Source organism: Saimiri boliviensis, chromosome 1 (genome assembly GCF_048565385.1).
Source record: "Saimiri boliviensis isolate mSaiBol1 chromosome 1, mSaiBol1.pri, whole genome shotgun sequence".
In the NCBI taxonomy this organism is placed as follows: domain Eukaryota; kingdom Metazoa; phylum Chordata; class Mammalia; order Primates; family Cebidae; genus Saimiri; species Saimiri boliviensis.
Genome location: NC_133449.1, coordinates 115211365 through 115226676, shown reverse-complemented (window position 1 = coordinate 115226676; position 15312 = coordinate 115211365). Strand labels below are relative to the sequence as shown.

The 15312-nt window shown below is 55.0% G+C and overlaps 1 protein-coding gene across 2 annotated transcripts in view; it reads left to right on the top strand.

The window, feature by feature from the left end:
- The window catches only part of CPNE2 (copine 2), a 56357-nt gene extending 42391 nt beyond the window's left edge, over window positions 1-13966 (top strand). For both annotated transcript variants that reach the window (XM_039461894.2, XM_074402556.1), the window contains exons 13-16: window positions 2116-2167; window positions 4201-4334; window positions 11979-12215; window positions 13542-13966. In XM_039461894.2, the coding sequence (XP_039317828.1) occupies window positions 2116-2167; window positions 4201-4334; window positions 11979-12215; window positions 13542-13649 (531 nt within the window). In that variant the 3' untranslated portion in view covers window positions 13650-13966. The remainder of the gene's footprint in view (window positions 1-2115; window positions 2168-4200; window positions 4335-11978; window positions 12216-13541) is intronic.
- Window positions 13967-15312: the final 1346 nt, after the last annotated feature.

Below are 15312 nucleotides of genomic sequence, written 5' to 3'. Positions count from 1 at the left end.
CCAGGAGCTTGTCCTGTTTATGACGTTTCTCAGGCAAACCAGGGCAGCCAGGGTGGGAGGGGCTGGGCTGCCGCTGCTGGCAGTATGCACACTTGTCCCCAGGTCCCACTTTGTGACCTGGGCACTCCCTGGCCCTCTCAGAACCTCATTCTTTCCAGCTATGAAATGGAGCTGCCAGAGGAGGCAACCTCTGGGGCCTCTGGCAGGGATGGACAACCTCCCACAGGCCCCTTAACATGAGGCCAGGCCCGCCCCCAAATAAAGAGGGGGACAGAGTGGGGACGAAGAGTGGGGCGCCCGAGAAGCCAAAACCTTCCTCCACCCCTGTCAGCAGGGGGCTTTCCCATGTGGTCTCTAAAATCTCCCCAAATCTGATTTTTTGAGAAGTCATTGGCCCAAGGGAGGCCTGTTTCCCTGGCAACCGTTTTCTCTCAGCCCCTCCATACAAGACCCTCTCGTAATCTCTGAAAAGGCTCAGGAAGTCTCCATGGCAACAGAGACCTCCAGCCCCCAAACCTGGAGCCCAGACTGGGGACAGGGTGAAAGGGGCCCTGTACAGGGACAGGACCCAAGAGGGACACCAGGGGACGGGCTCTGTGTTGGGCACCTAAAGCGGACGGCAAAAAAAAAAAAAAAAAAACAACAAACAGAAAGCCTCATTCCCTGAAACAGGGAGGAGTCCTCCGATTGCCTCCCCACCCCAGGACTGCCAGGGAGGCTGGAGTGAACCCCACTGCTGGGTCCTTGCCTTCTCCCCCAGGAGTAAGGCCAACTCCCACCCCAGGAGAGGCTTCAGGGCACTGGGTCAGACACCTGTTCTCCTGTGTGGCTCTGGCACCTGGCTTCCCTTCTCTGGGTCTCGGTTTGCTTATTTGTAAAATGGGGACACCGGATCTAGGAGAGCCTCTCAGCACCCTCCGTCATCGTGTCTTGGAGCTGAAGGGTCTGTCTGGGATTGTCTGCGTCCAGGCAAAAGCCTTCCTCCTGCAGCTGAGGACAGGGGATGGGGTCGCTTTGCCCTCCTCATTGAAAATTCCTGGCGGAGGAACGCCTGCGGAGGTTAGTGTGATCTCTGGGGGCAGCCTGACCTCAGTTCCAGTACCATTTCTGCCCTCCAGAAAATACGGGAAAATTCCAGTCCACTCTTTTTCTCAGTTTTGTCATCCATAAGATGACATAAGGTAACAGCTGCTCTTCCATTGGGGTGCTGTGAGGAGGGAGTGAGAGGACCCCTGCACAGCACTGAACGTGGATGTGGTACGTGGTAAGAAGGGGACTGAGGGGGATGTGGGGCTGTGGGGCTGCAGGGGAGGGAAGAGCAGAGGGGCTGTCCCGCATCTGAGCTCTCCAGCCTCTCCTGAGACCCTGGGTTCTGCACCTACTGCAGTCTCACCCACAGCCGTGAATGGGGCCAGTTATGAGTCCCCCTTACCCCAAAGCCATGCGAGCAGCCGCCGCCGGATGTCATGGGTGCAGCAATGTACTGGAGTGTCTGGGTCAGTCTGATGATCCTCCAGGGCTGGGTGCTGGGCCTGGAGGCAGAGAAGCAGGATCAGTCCCTAGGGGTCTTGTGACAGCCCCATCTGAATCTGATCCCCTTGCAGCCCCGTTACACCCCCTGATTGCCAGGTCAGCTCTGAGCGGGCTGTCAGCTCACCCCAGTTTGGCACAAGGTGGGCTCCCCTCCAAGCCCCTTTGCTTACTGTTAGGGTAGGAAAAGCCTCTGAAGCCCAGAGAAGTGGTGCTCTAATGGAGCCCACACCCAGCAGTAGCGGTGATGAGGGAGCATCCTGGAACCCTGGCCCACAGGGAAATCCCTGTTCCACCCGGGACTCAGAGTAGTGATGGGCATAGGCAGCCCCAGTCCCCAGAAGAGCCTGAGGTGATGTGCCAGGGTCTCTGTTTCCTCCACTATGAGAGAGGGTGGTTGGGCTTCTCTGTGGGTCACACCCAGCAGTGGAGGTGAAAGTAGATGTCGGGGGTATCAGTGGCCTCGATGAGGGTAGGGGTGGGGGTTATGAGCCGGGTGCTCTCAGGGAGCCTTGGCCTGGCAGTGGATTTGGGGCCCCGGGTTTGGGGGCAGGAGGCTGCAGCTCAGCGTTTTCTCTGTTTCAGGTCTCCCATGAGTTTGCCATCAACTTCAACCCCACCAACCCCTTCTGCTCAGGTGAGTGTCAGACCCACCTGCAGGTATCCTTGGTTTGTGGCAGGCCCGGCCAGCTCCCTGGGTGGAGGGAGGGCAGAGGACAGGTTTTCATTTCTTTCTCCTATCCTCTCCCCCTCAGTGTTGCTTGGAGTGACAGAGGGGTAAATGCTGCAGTTTGGAGTTGGACAGTCCTGGATTCAAGGCTAGCTGCTGCCCTTCCTAGCTGTGGGACCTTGGAAAGGTCACTGTACCTCTTGGGCCTTTGCCTCCTTAACTGCTCCAGGATAACGATGATAGCGGCTGTTCTTACTTTACTGGGTGGTTGGGTGAGAACTACAGGAAGCCACTGACAGGAAGCCCTGTGGAACCCAGGAGGAGGCGAGGGTGGCACCAGGCACACCTCCTTCCCACTCCTCCCTTGCTGGGAAGGCCGGCCCTGCTCTCCAATTGCTTGGCAGGGGATCAGTAAGAGAGAGGGGCTGGGTAGTGAGGGTGTGTCTATGTTCACCCCACCCCCGGGCCTAGGAGGATTTCTGGGCCTTCTAGGGACAGTCAAGAAACTATTAGAGGCTGGGTGCCGTGGCTCATGCCTGTAATCCCGGCACTTTGGGAAGCCGAGGCGAGTGGATCAGAGGTCAGGAGTTCAAGACCAGCCTGCCCAAGATAGTGAAACCCTATCTCTACTAAAACTACACAAATTAGCTGGCTGCGGTGGCAGGTGCCTGTAATCCCAGCTACTCGGGAAACCGAGACAGGAGAATCACTTGAACCTGGGCAGCAGAGGTTGTAGTGAGCGAGATTGCGCCACTGCACTCCAGCCTGGGTGACAGAGAGAGACTCTGTCTCAAAAGAGAAAGAAGGAAGGAAGGGAGGGAGGGAGAGAAGGACAGAAATGGAGGAAGAGAGGGGAGGAGAAAGGAAGGAAAGAGATAGAAAAGATAACAAAAGAGAGGAAGAAGGAAGGGAGGGAGGGATGGAGGGAGGGAGAGGAAGAAAACTGAGAGAAGGAGAGGGGATGCAGGTGGGTGTGGAAGAGGACTGTTTCTACCATCATGAGAACTTTCAGCCTAGGACTTGGCTTCAACGTGGCATCTACCTTCTCTGAGGATCCCCAAAGCTGGGCCAGGCTGTCTGATCTACCCTGGCTGGCTCCGGACCAGGGGAGATCTCCAGAGACATTGTGGTTGGTCCATTTCATCCCTGGCCAGAGGCCTTCTGGGCAGGGCCACAGGGCAGTGTGCTCATAACAGCAGCTGTTTACAGAGCAGCGACTCTGTACAGGTACTGTGCAGACGCCTCGATCCCCCGACCTGAGCAGAAGCCATAGCATGTCCAGAATGGACCTCCAGATGGCTTCCCATGGTCTCAAAGCATCACCGCAAGCTTCACAAAGCCTCTTCTCTGGGAAGGCCTGAGAGACCCCCAGCCTCCCAACTGCCAGAGAGTGTAGATTGTCAGTCCTATTGACAGACAAGGATGTAGCCTCAAACAGATTAAACAACTTGCCCCGGGTCCCACAGCTAAGAAAGGCAGGATTCAAGTGAGGCGCAGTGGCTCACACCTATAATCCCAGCACTTTGGGAGGCCAAGGTGGGCAGATCACCTGAGGTCAGGAGTTTGAGACCAGCCTAGCCAACATGGTGAAACCCTGTCTCTACTAAAAATACGAAAAATTAGCTGGGCGTGGTAGCACACGCCTGTAGTCCCAGCTACTTGGGAGGCTGAGGCAGAAGAATTGCTTGAACCTGGGAGGCGGAGGTTGCAGTGATGGGAGATCCTGTCACTGTACTCCAGCCTGGATGACAGAGGGAGACTCCATCCCAAAAAGAGGGCAGGATTCAAACTCCTCAGGTGGGTCTGACTTCACATTCAGAGCTCTTGGCTTTTTACCTTGCTGGTCCTGCCCTCTGGCAGCTTCCAGTCTCACAAAGCCTATGCTAGCCATGGCAGGGACATTTTGGGGAAGCATGAAGTAGATGCTTCGTCAACAGTGGGGTGAGAGTGAGTGTGGGGTCAGGGAGACTGGGCTGATCCAGACTCTTCTCCCGAGGCAGGTGTGGACGGTATTGCCCGGGCGTACTCAGCTTGCCTGCCCCACATCCGCTTCTACGGTCCCACCAATTTCTCCCCCATCGTCAACCACGTGGCCCGGTTTGCAGCCCAGGCCACACAGCAGCAGACGGCCACGGTGAGTAGGCAGCGGCAAGCCAGGCATGCCAGGAACTATTCACGTCCTCTGGGCCAGGGAGCAGGATATTCTGCCTTCTCTTTGCTTTTAATCCTTGTGGACATCCTGCTTCTCTCTGGGCCTCAATTTACCTTCACGTATTGGAAGAGGGTTGGGTCAAGCTCAACTTGATTGGTCCTGGCTTCCTGGAGCACAGACAGAAAGCAAATCCATTCGTGCTGAGCAGGAAGCAGGGCTGTGGTCAATGGGAGATGTCTCCCCAGGGCGGGGCACTAGTTACTCCCGTAAGAGTAACAGGATGGAAAACTGGAGGTGGGGATCCCTGAGGCCCTAACACTGACCCTTCTGAGCCACCGAGTTCCAATCAGAGCAGCCCCTGCCTCACACTGAGGGCTGCAGAACTGTCTGGCCCTGGCCCTAAACTCAGTAACAAGGACAGAGCCTCACTGGCCTGGCCTCAGGCTGCCAAGGCAGCTGCCTGGCATCTGGAATATATGGTGAGCAGCCATCCCGGGCACCTGCAACCCTGGTCTCCTTCCCTTCTCCTGCCCCCAGCTACAGGCTGGCTCCCAGGCAGGCCCTGATGCCCGTGATGGGGTCACCAACGGTCACCTTGCCCGCCTCCCCATTTCCACCAGGACCTGCCCATGCCTTCCTGCACCCTGCAGAGCCCTCCCTCGGGACCCCCTCCCCCAAGCAGCCTTCCTTGACCACCTATCTGAAGCAGATGTCTTGCCTTCTCTGCCTGTCCCCAGCTGACCCTGATGATGGTTGGCAACGTCTAGTTCACATCCTTCTCTCTGCACCTGGTCCAGTGCCTGTGAATGGATGAAGTCAGTGCCGGCTGCGGGATGTGAGCTGTACGAGGCTCAGTCAGAGGCTCCTTCCCCAGGGAAAGGGACCTGGTCCTATGCCTAAGGGGACCATTGGGACCAGCTAGGGGAGGGAGGCACCTGGTCACCAGGGAGGTGGCAGTTGGCTTCCAGGAGGTGGTGGAAAAGATAGTATAACCGCCCAGTGGGTTCACCTTGCCTGCTGCCTAGACAGAACAGATTTATCAAGACAGGGGAATTGAAGTGGAGAATAATTCACACAGAGCCGACTCTGCAGGAGACTGGACTTTTGTTATTACTCAAATCAGTCTCCCTGAGCATTTGGGTATCAGAGCTTTTCAAGATAATTTGGCGGGTAGAAGCTTGGAAAGTGGGGAGCGCTGATTGGTCAGGTTTGAGATGGAGTCATGGGGGTCGAAGTGAGTTTTTCTTGCTATCTCCTGTTGCTGGGTTTGATGGCAGAACCGATTGAGCCAGCGTTACTGGTCTGGGTGGTGTCAGCTGACGCAGGGTCTACAAAATATCTCCAGCACTGATCTTAGGTTTCACGATAGTGATGTTACCCTCAGGAGCGATCTGGGGAGGTTCAAGCTCTTGGAGCCAGAGGCTGCATGACCCCTGCGCTGGAATTTCTGATCTTATAGCTAATTTGTTAGTCCTGCAAAGACATACTGGTCCCCAGGCAAGAAGGGGGTCTTTTCGGGAAAGGGCTGTTACCAATTTTGTTTCAGAGTCAAACCATGAACTGAATCCCTTCCCAAAGTTAGTTCAGCCTATGCCCAGGAATGGACAAAGACAGTTTAAGGGTTAGAAGCAAGATGGAGTCGGTTAGGTCTGATTTCTTTCCCTGTCATAATTTCCTCAGTTATAATTTTGCAAAGGTGGTTTCAATAGGAGTGGGGAGGGCAGAGCCTGTTCTGATGGTTCAGTAGGTAGGAGAGGGTCTGTGGGAAAAATGGGTGCCTTGGAGTGGCGAGTGCCAGGGTTTGAATCCTGCCCCTCTCCTTTCCTCACGGTGTGACTTGGCAAGGCATGTCACCTCAGTTTCCTCCTTACAGTGGGAAAACTAACAGGATCAATCAGGAGGCGGTGGTATCAGGGTTAGATAACATCACTCAGCACCTGGCACCCAAAAAGACTGGGAGGACAGAGGAGGACAGGCCAGCAAAGAGCTCAGGGAAGAGCGGCCAGGGCAGAGGGAACAGCAAGCTGAGTCCTTCCGGGAGCTCAGAGTCCCAGAAGGGGCGTCCCGGCCCTGACCCTGGCAGCCCGGAGCCTGGGGCATGCTTCTTCTTATGGAGTGGAATGTTTCCTGCTCTGAACCCATTTCCTGTTTTTGTTTTTTGAGATGGAGTTTCGCTCTTGTTGCCCAGGCTGGAGTGAAGTAGCACCATCTTGGCTCACCTCAACCTCTGCCTCCCAGGTTCAAGCGATTCTCCTGCCTCAGCCTCCAGAGTAGCTGGAATTACAGGCACCCGCCACCACGCCTGAATAATTTTATATTTTTAGTAGAGATAGGGTTCCACCATGTTGGTCACGCTGGTCTCAAACTCCTGTCCTTAGGTGATCCTCCTGCCTCAGCCTCCCAAGTGCTGGGATTACAGGCATGAGCCACCATGCGGGATTTTTTTTTTTTTTTTTTTAATTCCTCAGGTTGCTGGGGTAGAGCTGGCTGGAGAGGGCAGAGCGAGAGGCAGGCTTCAGCTTGCACTCCCTCCTGTTCAGATGGCAGGCCCCACTGTCCCACCCAGTCTTTTGTCTGCCCGAGCAGGCTTTCAAAATGATGGAAAAAAAGTCCTGCCTGTTTGTTTTTTAAGGGGAGAAATGTGGGGCAGGGAGCGGGCACGCCGCCCAGAGTTAGCAGCGGCGCCCTTTCACCACTGCACCTGCAGAGTTGGGTCAGGACTGAGCAGGAGCCAGGGTCCTCAGGTGAGGTGGGTCTGTGTCTGCTGGACCCAGGTTTGGAGGGGGTTTGGGCACCAGGAAGGGCATTTGTGTGTTCTGGGGAGCAGCTGCAGAGAGCTCCCCAGAGGAAAGAAGCAGAAGGACTTGAGGCGGAAGCACCTGGTGCTTGTTCTCTGGACATCCCAGCCACTTTTGTCTCGACTTGGTCTTCCCGACCTGGGGGAGGCAGCCTCCTGGCTCCCTTCTGCTGGAAAAGCTGTGTCACCCACCCAGGCTGTGTGACCTCGGGGGATGTCTGAGCATCTCTAACCTGCAGGAGTGGGGCCAAGGGGCCTGTATCAGGCCCTCCCATTCTGATGTCCAGGAACAGATAAGGCCGTTCTCTGCCTCCTGCCTTACCTTATCCTTGGCCTCAGGGTGTGCCAGTGGAGGGGAGGTGGACTGCCTGGTGGTTCAGCCCCAAGCTCTGGGAGGTTCACATCTCAGCTGCCCTACTTCCTGAGTGTGTGGGACCCAGAGCAGATAGCTTAGACTCTGTGAACTTGTTCCTTCGTCTGTGTGACAAGGATAATGGCAACAGTCCCTGCCTTCTAGAACGAGATAGGTGTAAAAATTGATCAGCATAGTGCCTGGCACACATAAAGTACTTCCCTGCTGGCCGAATCTTTTGGGGACACCTCTTGGGCTAGAATTCGGTAATGCCAAGCACAGTTAGTCCCAAAGCAAAAAGGAAGTCATTTGTGAATTGTCCCCTGATGCTTTTGTCAGCCGTTTTTAGTTTGGGGAGGAATATTTGGTGTGGCTTCACCCTCCCCATCCCCAGACATATGTGCACCGATGCACACCCACATACAGGAAATTAAGAGCAGGTGGTGGAAGCCTCTCTCTAGGCAGGCCTGCACTCTCCCATTCATTCACTCAACACATCTTTACCAAGCAACTTCTGCGCGGTAGACTGTGATGGGCGGGACAGCGCCTCTGCCCTCCCAGAGCCCGCAGTCAAGCAAGGAGCCCTAGGCTAAGAGCAGGAGGCAGGAGGACAGGGCCTGGGGCGATGGGAGCACAGGCTCACAGGGGTGGCATCTGACCTAGATGGAGGGCTCAGGAAAGGCTTCTTGGGAAAGTGACATGTGAGTTGAAACTTAGAGGATGCCTGAGTTAGCCTCATAAAGGATGTGCGTGCATGGAGTATCTCAGGCAGAGGGAACGGCACATGCAGAGGCCTGGAGGTTTCCTGTGTGGGTGTAATGGAAGGAGGGAGTGCGTTGAAAGAGGAGGAGGTGGGGTGAGGTGAGGCTGAAAGGTAGGCCACCTCCTGCGGAGCCTCACCGAGGAATCTGGGTTTTCTCTGGAGGGCGGTGGGGAGCCACTGGAAGGTCTTAGGCAGGTTTGAGCAGGCCTTGGGGGGACTCCTATCTCGGCCCTTCATCTTTCCCCCTGCCTTGACCCCTAAGAGCTGGACCTTGCTATTCATGGCCCGTTCCTGGTTGGTTGCCTTGGTGTCTGGGGTCCCAGTGGAGGGGGGACTGGGAAGCAGCCAGCTCCCTAGGAATTCCACCCGCTCCCACTCCTCAGCAGCCAACTTCCCTGAAATAAGCTAGGGAGTGAGTGCAGCTTCCCTAGACTCTGCCTGGAACTGTGTGGTCAAGTCAGTTTCTTACAAATCAAATCACACGTTAAATGCATTAGGGAAAGCAGTTGTTTACAGCCCGAGAAACCTGATGAACCTTGGAGTAAAGGCAAGAGATGCTCTATCCGTGTTGGGAGTTGGGATTTTGGATTCAGTCTGACAGTGGTGGGCTGTTTCCGGAGGTGGGAATGCTGGGGGCAGGGTGGACCAGGACCATCTGCAGGAACACCAGAGCCTGCAGAGCCCCTTCCCACCCCTTGCGTCCGATTCCACCCTCCATCTTCTCCATCTACAGACCCTACCTCTTTGATCTGTCCTGGGGATGGGGCTGTATAATAGACATTTGAGGCTCTTGAACAAGTCTGGCTTTGTCTAGGCTGGGCAGGAAGCCCGGGACTCATCAGCTTCATTTCTACTGCTGAGGTCTGGGCTGCTGACCTCAGACGCAGCTGGGCACTTGGTGAGGCCAGGACCCTGGGTGTGGGCATGGTGGCTTGCTGGTTGGCACACAGGGGTGCAGGTTAAAGTCCAGTACCAGGGCTCTGGGCCCCACCCTGGGCTGCTATCCTGGATATTCAGGTCCTCAGACACTGGCATGCTGGGTGGGAGGAAAGCTTTTCCCTACCAGGCCCCTCTGTTGGAGACAATGACAGGCCAATTGTGCCAGTGGGTGGTGGAGGAGAACATCATGGAAAGAGCCTCACTTCGGAGTCAGCCAGGCTGGGTTTCAGTCTGGACTGTGCCAGTTCCCGGCTGTGAGGCCTCAACAAGTCACATCACCTCTCTGAGCTCGACTCCTCTAGCATGGGAGTCAATGTGAGGGTGACAGGCAGGGTAGTGCTGTCACTGTGTGGTATCACCTCCCCTGGCCACTGGTGCCCACAGTCCTGCAGTAACCTGGCCCTGTCTGCCCCCAGGCTCCCTGGGGAGGAAGCCTGCAAGCTAAGAGGGAGGTCCAGGCCTGAGCCCCACACATCTCCTAGGTATGGGGCTGATGGAAACGGGAGAGCCAGGAAGGCCATGTACCGAGGGAGGGGGCACTGCCTGCCTGAGCTGGAATGGGCTTGGAGACAGGTCCCATCCGCTGAAAGGTGAGGCCCATTAGACCAAGGCCAGGCATTCTTTTCTTTCCTCATTGCCTGGCCTGTTAGTATCTTCATACCTGTCTGCTTAGGTGTCCCAGAAATATTGCCCTGGACTATTTCTGATTATTGAGGTGGGGTTGGAGGGCTGCCTAAGGGAAGGAGCCCAGGAACGATGGTGGGCTGTCAGGGATAAGGTCTGGATGGGCTTCTGAGGCCCCCCTCACAGCCAGGGATGGGGGGCTGGCGGCAGCAGCCCTCCACTGTGGGATTCAGGCCGCCATCTCCATGGCAACAGGTAAACCCAGCCAAGGGATTGGTCTCTTAAAGGCACAGTGCCGGAGCTAGACCACTACTGCCTGGAGCTAAGGGCGAGGGTAGTGAGGTCCGTGTCTCCACGTCAGGTCATCCTGCTCCTTCCCTCTGTGGCTGTAGTTGTGGGGAAGACAGGGGAGCAAGTCACCCTGGAGGGTTGAGCTTGTAGCCTCTGCAACCTCCCCAGGGAACAAGCAGCTTTGCTGGATAAGAAGATGGCCAAGGTCTGACCTGGGGTCCAGCTTGGTTCCACCCTCCTTAGCTCCATGAGCTTGACTAGTCTAGGCCCCAGTTTCCTCTTCTGGAAGTCAAAAGGGTCAGACTGAAGCCCCAAACAGAGAATCTGAGGACCACAAAAGCTGATCTGTTAATGTTATAGATGGGGGGCAACAGCTTCCCCTAAAGGGGTCAGTGGGTACTAAGGACAGAGCTTAGCTGAAAATGAGTTCTTGGCCAGGCATGGTGGCTGACCTCTGCAATCCCAGTACTTTGGGAGGCCGAGGCGGGTGGATCACCTGAAGTCAGGAGTTCAAGATCAGCCTGGCCATCGTGGTGAAACCCCATCTCTACTAAAAATACAAAAATTAGTTGGGCATGGTGGTGGTTGCCTGTAATCCCAGATACTCAGGAGGCTGAGGCAGGAGAATCACTTGAACCTGGGAGGCGGAGGTTGTGGTGAGCCCAGGTTGTGCCACTGCACTCCAGCCTGGGTGACAAGAGTGAGACTCAGTCTAAAAAAGAAAAGAAAAAAAACAGAGTTCTTGGCCAATTTGGAGTCCTGGGCCTTCCACCCTCAGATGGTCCGTGAGTCTTCCCGTACCAGTTAGGCACACCCCCGCCTCACTTCACAGTTTGTACTTTATATATCTCCCACACTAATTATTCAGTATTTTTTTTACTTAATTAATAAACTTTATATCCCAGCATAAATGAAAAAAGCAGTATCACTTGCCATAAATAGAGAGTAACAAAAATAAACACAACAAACTGTACAATGATATTAAAATCTAGCTGGAGACCATTGTCTCCTCCAGCTCTGGGCTTCCTGCCTTCCCTTTCTGTTGATAGGAAAGCTTAGCAAATGTTAGAGACGCGTGAAAGACACAGTAGTACCAAACCAAGACCTCCTCCTGGGTGCAGTTCATAGAACTGAAAGGCCGCTGCAAAGCAGCAGTCTTCACAGGGCGACTTGATGACTTGATGGTGCTCAGTGCTGTGTTTGGGATGTGACCCAAATCCACTTATTTGCCAGCAGAGTCCCACGCTCCTGGAAGCCCTGGCCCAGACGACCTGCTTTAGCTCCTGCAGGGTGTCTCGGATTGCCTTGTTGAATAGGGAATGGAGGGGGGGGTCACAGGTGCCCATGCCCAGATGCAGCAGAGACAGGAGGCTGGCCCCAGAGCCCGTCAGCCAGATGAGCCCTCCTGCACCAGCCATGGGCCTGTCGGGATGCAGGTGACTGCACCACTACATGTCAGGCATGCTATCTACAACAACTCCCACTTTGCAGATGAAGAAACTGAGGCACTGCAAGTCAAGTCAGTTGCCTAGAGTGCCACAGTGTAGCAACCGACAAGGCCAGGCCCAGAGTCAGGGCTGTCAAGAGGCCACAAGTGGGGAGCCTAAGGTAACACACAGAGCAGGAGAGGGAACAGTTTGTGCTTCCTGCTGTGACCAGGTCAGAGTTTAGAGTATACGAGGCCTGCAGGGGTCGGGTGCTGAGAGCAGGATGTATAGGGAGTTGTCTGGGATGTGGCTGCAGCTGGGTAAGAAGCACTGCCTTCCTCCAGGACTCAGACGGTTTGGCGTGAAGGAGGGAGGGAGAAGGGGTGCCAAGGCCTCGGCCTTGTTGAGTGCCCTGTTGGCCCTGTCCCCGCAGCAGTACTTCATCCTCCTCATCATCACCGACGGGGTCATCAGTGACATGGAGGAGACGCGGCACGCGGTGGTGCAGGCTTCCAAGCTGCCCATGTCCATCATCATTGTGGGTGTGGGCAATGCCGACTTCGCTGCCATGGAGTTCCTGGATGGGGATAGCCGTACACTGCGCTCCTACACTGGGGAGGAGGCGGCCCGAGACATTGTGCAGTTCGTGCCCTTTCGAGAGTTCCGCAACGTGAGTGTGGGCCTGGGCTGGGAGGGGCGGTTACAGGACCCCAGCCGCCATAGCTCATCATCAAACTTGAGAGTCTCCAGGTTGTCTGACCCAGTCCCAGACTCCTCCACTCCATTGACTATGCACTTCTGAGGGCCTGCTGTGTGCCAGGTGCTGTGCCAGGCCTTGCCCTGGTGGCAGCCTTTGTGATAGTGTGAGCACTTGCTTCCACAGGCCGGTGGAACATGAAGCCGTAGGCATCTAGCCTGGGGCTCCTGGCAGGGGGAGGGTGCGGGGGCTTCCTGGAAGACCTGCCCTCTAGTGGGGTCTGATGAAAGGCTGGGGCGATTCATGTGGCATAAAGTGCAGGAGAGAGGGGCTTTCCTGGTCATCATACCCCAGTCAGCTCCCTCATTTTGTAGATGGAAAACAAGACCTCCCCCTCATCTTAGGTTGACCTCCTCTCCCTATAGGCCTGGGAGAGGAAGTCAACCTCCTGGGAGAGTAGTGTCCCCTGCCTTGTTCCTGGAGGTGGCTTTGGCTTTATTTGCAGGTGATCCCAGGTCTGCCCACAAGGAGGCTGGGGTCACTGCCCTGGCACCTGGGTCCATGAGGAGTCCCAGAGGGGGGCAGTCTCTCAGATGCCACTCCTGTACTGCTGGCCAGGGTCTTAACCCGCATTTGACCAGAGGCTCACCCTGTGGTCGTGGGCAAGCCCTGACCTCTCGGGGCCTCAGTTCCCTCAGCTCTGTGGGCCCCTCAGGGGTGCTGTGACTCAGATCCTGGCAGCCAGCCTCAGCAAGAACTGCTGACGCTGGTTTGCACCCAGTGGCCCTCACCTCTCTGTCCGGCATCCTCTGGGTTTGCCTGCAATGGTTCTACTTCTTCCTGAGGACAAACGCTGGGCATCAGTCAGCCCTTCATGCACAGAACGGTGACCGAGCACCTCCACGTGCCTGGCCTGTGGCCGGCCATTCACTAGTGAACCAGACTGTCATTTGAACCAGACTTGGCCCATTTATTCCTGCCAAGAAGGTGCTCAGGAGATGTTTGTCAGATACGTAGCTGCATCCCACGGACAGAGCCATCCTAACCTGTTACTCCCAAGCATCTCAAGTGTTCCAGGTAACATTTACACCTAACCTAAAGGCAGACACTGCAATCAGTGGGAATTTCAGGCCTGGACTGAGAAGAGGGACGCCACTTGCAGACAGCCCTGGCCTGCTGCCCTAATTCTGTCCTCCATGGACACCTGCTGTCACAGCCCTCTAGGCATGGTGCCACTCACAACTTCCAGTCATTAACCCTTATTCTCTCTCTTCCCCTCCACCCTCGTCCACCCTGCAGGCAGCAAAAGAGACCTTGGCCAAAGCTGTGCTGGCGGAGCTGCCGCAACAAGTTGTGCAGTATTTCAAGCATAAAAACCTGCCCCCCACCAACTCAGAGCCCGCCTGAGCTCCAGGGCCCAGCAGCATGTCGGCTGAGCCTCCCACCCTCCCCCAGGAACATGCATGCTCACCCTGCTTCCTTGTGGGTGGCCTTTTTTTACCAATCCAGATCCACGTTTTTATTTTTTACAACCGGACCTCCACCCCCAACTTCCTCCAGCCCAGCTGGGCTTCCTTTGTTGGAGTCAACTGTTGATGCTTCCAGGCCAAACCGGCTTCCTCTCCTCCCCTCCCCACCCTTGCCACTCTTAAGTATTGAATGTACTTTGTATAATTTTAGTGGAATTATTATTGTTATTGAGAATAAAATTTTTACAATCACAACTGGCTTTTTCCAAGTAACTAGCTGCACACTCTGATGAAAGGAACGTGTGTCCTTGGTGTATACTTCGTGTCGTAGCCTGCATCTAATTCCTGCTGGGGTTTTTTTGTTTTTTTTGTTTTTTTTTTTTTTAAATACTGTGACTGTGTTCTATTCGTTATATACTCAGGGTAATAAACGAGTTTCAGACGTCCCTTTGTCAGCTCTGTCGTCAGCAGGGACCTGACAGGCTCACTGATCTGAGAAAGGAAATGTAAAGATGAAAATCCACCCCGCAAGCCCGCTAAGTTGCTGTAGTCACTTCTGCATGGGGACATGCATTCTACATGATAACCTGTTAAATCACTGCCAGCTAACAGTGATAACCTGTTAAACTGGCATAGAACCTGGCACATTGTACAAACTCAGTAAATATTTGTGGATGAATAGAATGTGCAAGCCCACACCAGTTTCTGGTTGGTTCCACTCAGGTGCAGCCAGTACCACATATCCCTACCCCACAACTGGACAGCAGTCCCAGCCACCCATCTGCCCCTTGGGGCCCCCGGGTGTTTCGGTCAGCCACTGGAGGTCTATGAAAGCCTCTCTGGCCTCAGGACCCCAAGTGGGGCTGCTTCTGACCCTGTTGTTTCTACCACATCCCCCCTCTCTGGGCTGAGGCCCAATTTTATGATACCAGCCAGTAGACCCCTGAAAGTTCAGCTCCCCTCCCAGGTCCCCCGTTTCTTCCACATAACACCTCTTTCTCTTTTATCCACCTGCATGACTCCTGCTTGGAGCTCCAGGTAGCCCCTTAGACACGGGCTCTGTGTAACCAGTAGCAGCTAACCTTCCTATTAAGCATGGTTTCCAGCTCCGTGTTCAGTGTTTTGCAGGCACTTTTTGGAGACTCCGTCATCGAGGCTGGAGTGCAGTAGTGAGTAGCTGGACCACAGGCATGCACCACAACGCGCAGTTTTGTAGAGACGGAATTTTGCCGTGTTGCCTAGGCTGCAAGCACTATCTTGATGAACCCTTCCAAGCCCTTGACAGTGACCATTTCAGAGATGAGACAAGCAGAGAGGAAAATCAAGTCTACTAGAGGCAGAGCCAGGTCTCATACCCAAGTCTGTCTGCCTCCTTGGCTCACACTTGCTTCAGTGAGCTGAATGCCTTCCCTTGGCTCTGGATGGGGTTCTTCTGCTCAAGCTGCTAATGAATTTGTCACTCTGTGCCACTGACATTGGGAAGTCAATTGTCCCCACCAACTCTCCTGGTAATTCTTACTAGGGCCTGCTAGGATTGAGCACTGCAGCACATAGATTCCCACCTTTTAGTTCCTGGTGAGCTCCAGCCAGAGTTTTTCTGG